General features: G+C 36.1%; 1 protein-coding gene across 2 annotated transcripts in view; it reads left to right on the top strand.

The window, feature by feature from the left end:
* The window catches only part of DOCK11 (dedicator of cytokinesis 11), a 199,102-nt gene that overhangs the window by 130,301 nt on the left and 59,183 nt on the right, over window positions 1-9,618 (top strand). For both annotated transcript variants that reach the window (XM_012653550.1, XM_012653552.1), the window contains 4 exons: window positions 4,027-4,143; window positions 5,694-5,769; window positions 6,360-6,469; window positions 8,592-8,703. In XM_012653550.1, the coding sequence (XP_012509004.1) occupies window positions 4,027-4,143; window positions 5,694-5,769; window positions 6,360-6,469; window positions 8,592-8,703 (415 nt within the window). The remainder of the gene's footprint in view (window positions 1-4,026; window positions 4,144-5,693; window positions 5,770-6,359; window positions 6,470-8,591; window positions 8,704-9,618) is intronic.

Genomic DNA, 9,618 nt, shown 5'->3' with positions numbered 1-9,618 from the left:
GACATGTTGAGTATATTATCTATAAAATATGTAATATGAAGTTTTTCTTCTTACTGAAGAAAATGATGGTGGTGGTGTTACTATAAATAGCTGTGGATATAGATGTAAACTGTACATACATTACACATTGTCTAGTGAAAGCCACAGCTACAGTTGCTATTTGCTGCACCTCTAACATATATATTTAAATCTTACTGACATTAAATCCAACCGGCTTGGAAAAGTAGATTGCAAACTGTATAAATTAGAATAACCTAACTTACTTTCCTGTTATCAAATGGCTCAAGGAAACATAATATTGTTTCATAATTAATCATTTGTCCCTTTGTTTCTACATTAAAACATAAATAAAATTATGATGTCATTTATTATTGTAATCAATTTGGAAAGCTGACTTGGAAATGGATTTTATTCTCTTTCTACAGTATTCCCATTTATCCTTTATAAACAGAAAATGCCTGCTAGTGACATCCACTCATATTTCTTTAATTACAGAGATATTTTTACTTACAAATCTTGCTAGTTTTATTTGATTCTATCCTAAAGTAGATTTAAACTCCTTAGCTTTAAGATGTAATTTATTGCTTACTGCAGTTTGCATTGTTTTTGTCACATAACTATAATATATTAACATACCCCCTCTTAGTGTAGTATGCTCTGTTACATGTGCCATTTTCATTTTTGTGAATGTTGATATTGACTTAACACAAGTTAACTGGTATAATATTTCCAAATTAAAAGATGTTTTAAAAGTCATCCAGTCCAACCAAGCTTGGTCAAGCCTTTAAAAATGCCAATTATTGCTGGGTTCTGGTTAAATGTTGCTTATGCCTAGCAGTGGGGAAAAGGATCTTATGCAATGTGGAGGAAAATGTCTTTAGCTGTGATTTTAAATGATTTACAGGAAAAGTACAAAATGAACTTCTTCTGTCTGAAGCAGGAAGTTACATTTTTCTTTACTACCTCTTCAGATGAAAGTGAAAGAAAATGGAATTTCACCAGTGTCTTACCTAGAGGTGGAACTTAAATATTTCATATCACAAATTTGGACATTTTTGTTTACTTTTTAAATTCTGAGAGCAGTATGTATATACACACAGAGCTATTGTTATCTGTAAATAAGTTACACACCATGCCTGTTGTTTTTATTTTTAATTATTGTGGGTACATAATAGTTATAGACACTGTGCCTGTTTGAGTGTTTAAGGTTTTAGACTATGGGATAGATTGAAATGCCAAGCTTCATTACCCTTTCAATGACTTTTAAAGCCCTTTCCTCTTTGTTCAAAAGCTCTAGACAGGCATTAAATGAGTGTAGGGTTCTTTCCAGAAGAATTCTGTTTGTTTCATGGGCCTATTTAACCAAAGCTTCAATTCTAGTACATTGGACAAGCATATAAAAGATTCTTTCTCTGGTAGGTGCAAAGAGTTTACAGGTGGCTGGGGTAAGAGGTCATTTGTCAAATACATTCAAATAAATCATGTTTGCCATTAATGATGATGCCAAGGTGAGGGATGGGAGGGAGCTTTAAGACCCCATAATTTCTATCGATCCCTCAAAGTGACCCCAAATAAAAAGTTAAAAAAAGAATGCTTCTTATCGAAAGCCTGCTTTAAGACTAGACTCCCTAGTCACTCCCTACCCCTTTGCCACTCCTAAGCCCCTGCTCTGCTGAAATTCTGGAGATATAACTGGTCCCTGTTATGTGTTACTCATAAATTGCTTAGAGAGATCTCTTGATAATCATCATGAGATATCTTTCCTATTCAGAACAAGTATGTCCAATGTCTAACATTTGTCCTGGGGTCTTTATAGTTCTTATACCCACTACAAGTGATGTTGACACCTAAGAGAATTGCAATTTCTACTTCTAGTTAGGCTGTGGGCAAATCCTTTTTGCTTTTTTAAAAAAGGTAATCTACATGCATGGTAAAAAACAAAAATCACAATGTCTGTCCCATTCCTTACCTCAACCCCCAATTCTTCTCTCCAGAAGAAAGTACTGTTATAAGTTTATATATACTTCTATTTTATGCAAGTACAAGCCTATGTTTTATATATACATATATATCTATGTCTATATATAGAATAGAAACCATTATGCATTTTCCTTTCTTCACTTAACAATACATCCTAAAGATTAGATCTTCCACATTTAAAAAAAATAGCTGCATAGTATTCCATCATATGGATATGCCTTATTTTATTTATCTAACTAGTCTTCTATTAATAGATTCTTAGGTGGTTTTCTGTCTGTTGTGCAGGCAAAACTTTTAATATATTTTGTAAGGACTGTATGTTTTCCTGTGTTCTGCTTACCTGAGAATATTGCAGTATCTCCTTCCCTAGAGATCACTCACTATCAGAACTAAAATGGATTCCTATCTAGAAGCCATAGTATTAATAATGGCAGCTCAAATGAATTGAGGACTCGCTATATGCCAGATACTGTATTAAATACCTGACATGAAATAATATCATTCTCATTTTACCAAAGAGAAAACTTTAATTAAGTGACTTGATCAAAATCAAGTGGCTAGTATTGGGAGAGCTGGGATTCATGCATGTCTAACTGCAAAATCTGTGCTCTTAACCACTGGCTATATTGCCTCTCAAATCTCAAGTGAGACATTGAAAAATTAGAAGAACCACCAAAAAAGGATAATCACTAAGTGAAAAATCTTGAAACCAAAGCCATGGAATATAGGAAAGTAACGAGGGCTATTTAGCCTTGTTAAGAACAAATTAAGACAATTCATAGTAACCGTCTTCAAATATTTAAAGGGTGCCATGCAAAAGTAGAAGTAGACTTATTCTTTCTACGTCCAAAGGGCAGAGCTATACCTAAGAGGTAGAACTTAAAGTTTATTTCAGTTAGAGTAGCTCTCTAACAGAACCCACAAAAAGGCTGGAGTTTTTAAGAAGTTTTAAAAACTATGTGTCAGGGGTGCATGTAAGGGCCATTCCTGTCTTTGGCAAGAAGTTGAATTAGGTTAGTGGTTCTCAAACCTATATGCACAACAGCATCATCTGGGGCAACCCAGACCTACTGAATCAGAATTTTCTGTTGATAGAGAAGATTATTATTGTTGGGGTACTATGTTATTGATGGGGTACTATGTTACAAGGAAGTCTGTTAAGAAATATGCCTGAAATTCACAAAAGAAGTGCAGCTCTCCAGTTAACATATGAAAAATTATTGAGCCTCAAGAATAATTGCAAACTAAAACAACAGTGAGATACTATTGATCTTCTGTATTCTATAGGTTGCCCATTTTGCCCTAGAGGTCTTATCTGAGTCTCCAGAAAAATCTCCCAAAGTCCTGAAATATGGAGGGCAACTCTTATGCCATCACAACCACTATTTTCTCTGATTTGTGTGTATGTATCTGGTGAGGAAAGTAATAAATAAATTTGTATAAGAGGTACCACATTAATTGAGAGTACTAGTGGCCAGCTTTGTTTATATTTACAAATATATCAATCTCCCAAGTCTTATAATTGACTTAGGGGGCCAAGATCACATTACTGTAATTGCAGCTTTAATCAAAGCAAAAAATGTTTCTTGAATGAATATAGTAATTTACTGTTTTTTCACTTCTTCCGCTTATTCATTTATTTATTCAGCTAATGTATACTGACCATCTGCTACATGCTCAGGCACTGGGGATGAAGGAGTAAACAAGACAGCCATGGCCCCTGTTCTCACGAAGTTCAACCCTCACTGGAGTAAAATAACAGGAGTAATATTATCTGCTTTATAGGTCAACTGCTATTAAAAAAGCCTTTATGTAGTTATGTTTGAGGGATTTAATTTGAGTCTGTATTGTATATAAATCCAAATGCCAAAGAAGTTCTGTGGTAATTAGGTTTTAGACTATAAGTATAAATGGATTCATGCTTCACTAATTTGTTGTGGATATTAGCCCACTTTTAGTCATTAAACTGATATATGGAGCTAACTCTGTTTATTTATAATATACACATATTATATACCTATTATGCTTTGGATAATTATTTTTCAGAACCAGCAAGCCAAAATAGCACAATTATACCTCCCGTTTGTTGGACTGCTTTTGGAAAATATACAGCGATTAGCAGGTCGAGATACCTTGTATTCTTGTGCAGCCATGCCTAATTCTGTAAGTAGTAATGTGTTTCTGTTGGAGTTTTATCCTGTTTTATTGAATGCATTTGGAATTGGGGTCATATGCTGTATAATCTCAATCTTAAGAGTTCACTTTTTACTCCGTTTTTTACACTTTTTCCTAGCACAGTGCTTCTCAGACTTTAATGTACATATAAATCACCTGGGAGATTTTAATTTAATAGGCCTGGGGTGGGTCTTGAGAGTCTGCCTTTTTAACAAGCTTTTGGCTGCTTCTGGTCCAAAGACCACACTTTGAATAACGAAGTCCAAGAGAATACCACAAGTCCCTTGTATCCAGTGTTTTGTTCTTAAGATTTGCTGTTTATGCCTTCATATATTTACTCAACTTAAAAACCAAACAAAAGATTCCTCACTTCCAAAATATTAGGCATTAGAGATTAAACTGTATTTCTTTGCTTCTCCCTTCCTTTGTTAGTCTCCTGGCAGCACTTCCTTTCAGTTTAGCATAATTGGTCTATGCTTTTCCCCCCTCTCCAGAATCTTAGGAGTTAGAAGGAACTTGGGAGGTGATCAGTCTCCCATTTGGCAAAACAACCTTTTGCCATTGTAATAATTAAAACCTTCCTTATCACATTAGACCTGAAAGCTTTTCTATCCACTGGTCCTAGTTTTGCCTTCTAGAGACACATAGAACACATCTGTTCCCAACTCCACATGTGCCTTCTAAATTTTTCTCCAAGCCAAATATCTCTGCTTCATCATCTGTCATTCCAAACCCTTTACTTTCTTGGCCACCCCTTTTCTCAATATGCTTCAGTTTACCAATAACCCTATTAAAATATGGTGCCAGAATTGTACACTTTTAGTCTGCCCAGTAGAACTATTAACTCCTGCCCCCCTCCATATTCTATATGGCTCAAGATCACCTTTGCACTTTGGGTAGCTGTGTCATATTTTTGGGTGGCAGGTTAAAATGTGTCCTTTACAGTTCCCTTTGGAAATTCCCTCTATGAAATGTCCCAGCTGATTTGTCAAGCCTCCCCTGGGTTCCTGAGAAAGCTGCTTTTAAGCTTGCCTGATGGCTTGCTTGCGTGTGGCTCCCAATCATGTCAACTGGCTGAATGTGGATGCTTCATCACCTACCTGGGTGTCTGGCTGGTCTTCCTTCACAACATAGTAGCTCATGCTTCTGCTCACTCCACATACCTTGGACAGCAATATTAGGAAATATTTCATTTATCTAATTTTTTTTTGAAACTCAGGTTCATCTAGAGCTTCTGGTCACACCCTTACTTCTAGCATTGCCCCTGGTTCCAAAGAGGAAAACTGTACCATGTTTAGATGACACCAGTTGCAGCCATCTAGAATTATGCCACTTGGCCAGAGGTTATGGTTGCAACAGTATGCTAGTAGCCCCTTTTTTAAAAGAGTCACCTAAATGCTAAGCACTCTACTCCCTGATTTAGACTTTCACAGTGAGCTTTGTTTAAAATCACGGTACAATTTTATTCTGTTAATTCAAAATTCTTATCCTCGTGTACAAATCTTTTTAAATGACACAAGTATCACATTCTGTTACAGGCATCCAGGGATGAGTTTCCATGTGGCTTTACTTCACCTGCCAACAGAGGGAGTCTGAGTGCTGACAAAGACACTGGTAATTAAGCCTTTTAAAGATTATACATTGCATGAGTGTTTAGAAATGTACCCTGTGCGCCCTTGTAGTTTTGAAATATTTCATTATAAAAACTATATATAGCATGATCTCTACTAAAGTTTAATTAAAATCTGACTCACACTTGTAGCCACATTTATTTGCCTAGGTCTCCTTGTCTAAGTTTGTTTAAAACATAGCATGCGTGGTATACTTAGAAAATAAAGGATAATGAGAAAAACACTGGTTTCCCACTTTTCTTATTTGTCACCAGTTTTGGGCAAGGCACTTCCCTTTTCTGGGCTCAAGTTTCCTTATCTATAGAACTGTCTCTTGAATTATGTTACTTTATTTTATGACTCCCAAGGAATTTCTCATAGTTTGATACATAGTAAAGTGTTTGAAAGGTAAAGAGTCACTTAACCTTTACTTGGTTTCTTATAGTGTTTTGATATAATACATAGACTTCACATTCTAGATGACTGAGATCTAGTCTCTATAACATTTATTTACTTAAATTAATCAGGTACTTATTTTTTAAAATATTTTTTACAGTTCTTCTGTTGCTAACAAGGATTTGGCTGTCTTTTCAGCTTATGGGTCTTTTCAAAATGGACATGGAATTAAGAGAGAAGATTCAAGAGGTTCCCTCATCCCAGAAGGAGCAACAGGATTTCCAGATCATGGCAATACTGGTGAAAATGTAAGAACCTAAACATGTAGGATAACCCTAGTGATGTGTTAGGCTCCAATAGTCTTTCCTTTTATATAAATATGAGGCTCTTTGCTGTAGTCCATCCTAGATCTTGTAAACCGCAGCACATAATTTTTTTGATATTTTAGCAGTTCCTTTCTATCTTGGCAGCTGCTACTTGGCTATCTTAAACTATTTATAGGGAATAAGCCATTCATCTTCAAAAGTTATAACTCTGAATATCTCCTTTAACCCTAGCACACTTCCCTCTAGAGAGGGAAGGTTCAAGTTTAAAATATCTAATGTGTTGTCATTTGTCATTTAAAACAAAACACATCCTGGTGGGATTAATTCAGTCTTTCATTGTTTTGTAATAGAGTATTGACATTAGTTTGGGAGAAAAAATTAAGTACCCAAATTGGTAATCTCAGAGTCCCAGCATCACTTAATCAGAATATATTATCCAACTCTTCCATCAAGTTGTTTCAAACCAACCATCAAAGTTTGAGCTATGTGTGCCTTGAGGCAGAGACCTTGTTTTAGACCAGTAAAGGTGTTCCATGCTGCTCTGTAAAATCATAGAATCGTATAAAATTAGAGTTAGGTTCATAAAATGATAATTCCAACTCTGAGTTTACAAATGGGATTATGACTTAGAACAACAAGCTATGTCAGGGCCACACTGAAACTCAGATTTTCTGATTCTAGCACTTTTTATATATCATGGTGCTCTTAGCATGCATCAGAATCACCTGGAGGGCTTAATAAAAATAGATGGCTGGGCCTCACCCCCAGAGTGAGATTCAGTAGGTCTGGAATAGGGCCTGCTAATTTGTAGTTCCAAGTTCCCAGGTGATAATGATGCTGCTGGTTGGGAATCACCCCTTGAGAACCACTGGACTATACTACCTTGAATCTTTGGGTAAATAGTAATTTATTCACAAAGGTTTCTGTTTCACACCATTTAGAATTGTGACAACAGACACTGTGATAGGTAAGGAAAATAAAGGTCAGAAAGGTTAAATGATTTGTTAGTAGTCACATAGCTAGTCAGCAATCAGAACCTAGGTCTGTTTGGCTCCAAGTGAAAGTTCTTTCTTAATGAAGCCTAGTCAATGTGTATCCCCAGTTTAGCTCAACTGAAAGTATTGGTTTTTAACAAGTGTGAATTTTTTAGGAGAATATTGTTACTCTAGTTATATAAATCCCCTAACAAGTAAGATCTTGGCATGCTTAACTTCTGATATTTTAACAAAAGTCATTAAATAATAGGGTCATCACTACTTTGTAGAGGCTCTAATTTTGATGTATTACTCCTTAGTATAATTATCTTAATATCATTAGCTCATTTTTAGATAGATTTTTCTGAGCTATGATTTGGAGGCTGGATTTTAATAAACTCTGAGGGATTCCAATTAAAGAGTTTAAAGTGTTTCTTATGCTTTCACATACCTTACATTTCCCCTCCATGTAAGAGCTATTTTTCATGAAATAGCCACATGATTATTTTAGAATTTTACTACTAAAACACAGGGCATATGGGAATGAAACATATACCGTCTTCACGGCTATAGCTTTGTCAAGACCCGAACATAATTTCCAGTGATATTATTAGATACAGTAGCAAAAAAGATTCAGCCTATTTACCTTCCAGGTGTGATACAAAATTTAGATTTATGTGTAAAATTTTCCAAGACAGAACTAATGATAAAAAAAGTCATTGAGGCCGGGCGTGGTGGCTCACGCCTGTAATCCTAGCACCAGATCTGGGAGGCCGAGGCGGGTGGATGGCTTGAGCTCAGGAGTTCGAGACCAGCCTGAGCAAAAGCGAGACCCCGTCTCTAACAAAAATAGAAAGAAATTAATTGGACAGCTAAAAACATATATAGAAAAAATTAGCCAGGCATGGTGGCGCATGCCTGTAGTCCCAGCTATTTGGGAGGCTGAGGCCGGAGGATCGCTTGAGCCCAGGAGTTTGAGGTTGCTGTGAGCGAGGCTGACGCCACGGCACTCTAGCCAGGGCAACATAGTGAGACTCTGTCTCAAAAAAAAAAAAAAGTCATTGAGTTTCAGGCTATGGAAAATTATGATACTGATACTGTTTCACAATTGTCCCATCTTTATATTATAGACCCGACAGAGTTCTACAAGGAGTAGTGTATCCCAGTATAACCGGCTGGATCAGTATGAAATCAGAAGCCTCTTAATGTGCTACCTGTATATAGTAAAAATGATTTCTGAAGGTGAGTTAGCAAGCATGTTAAACATGGACTCTACTAGATTCCACCCTCACAGGTTCACAGGTTCATGCAACAGTCTTTGACTATCATCTGTATGTAGAGTACAAGCCCATTAGAAACAGACCTTTGAACACTTTGACCTTAAAATATTCCTTAAAATGAATCTTAAAACAAATTCATCTTAGTCATACAGGTTTGATTCTTTGAAATCATTTTAAAATAATTTTACAAATTAACTTTAGAAGTGCTAAACATTTTTTCATGCAGAGCATATAATTGATTAAGCGACCAATGTAACTGGAAGGACATAATAACCAGAATTCATATTTAATACTTAAGTTTTTATTTGACCCAGGATTTGAAAATCAGAAACAAAAAGACAGGAAGAGTTCTGTTAGCATAGGGAATGCCATGGTTATCTTTGCAGTGCCACTTGTATGGTGTTGTCTGGTGTCAGGTTCTTTGTCAGGCTCCATTCTTCTCCTCAGTGTAGAACTGCATCATTTACTAGTGTTACCAGTTCCTCTTTGCACTATACGATGGAATAAACCTCAAGGATTTTCATATACTGCATGTCTCCTGGAAGTAAAATCAGGTTATTTTATCCCCAGATACCACATTTGCTTACATAATTCCCTCCCCTTTTTTTTCCTCAATATTTTTGCTCAAAACATGTGCAAGAATGAAGAATATAAAAGCACCTCATTATAATCATTGTTATTTTTTCATTATTTTCTATTTTTTACTTTTAGTAAATATTACCTGCTTTGGTCGGGTGCGGTGGCTCACGCCTGTAATCCTAGCACTCTGGGAGGTCGAGGCGGGAGGATCGCTTGAGCTCAGGGGTCTGAGACCTGCCTGAGCAAGAGCAAGACCCCGTCTCTACTAAAAATAGAAAACATTAGCCAGGAATGGTGG

The sequence above is a fragment of the Propithecus coquereli genome, unplaced genomic scaffold (assembly GCF_000956105.1).
Source record: "Propithecus coquereli isolate 6110/MARCELLA unplaced genomic scaffold, Pcoq_1.0 Scaffold422, whole genome shotgun sequence".
Classification (NCBI taxonomy): Eukaryota; Metazoa; Chordata; class Mammalia; order Primates; family Indriidae; genus Propithecus; species Propithecus coquereli.
Note: the sequence above shows the minus strand (reverse complement) of the source record. Positions and strands in the feature narration are given on the sequence as shown.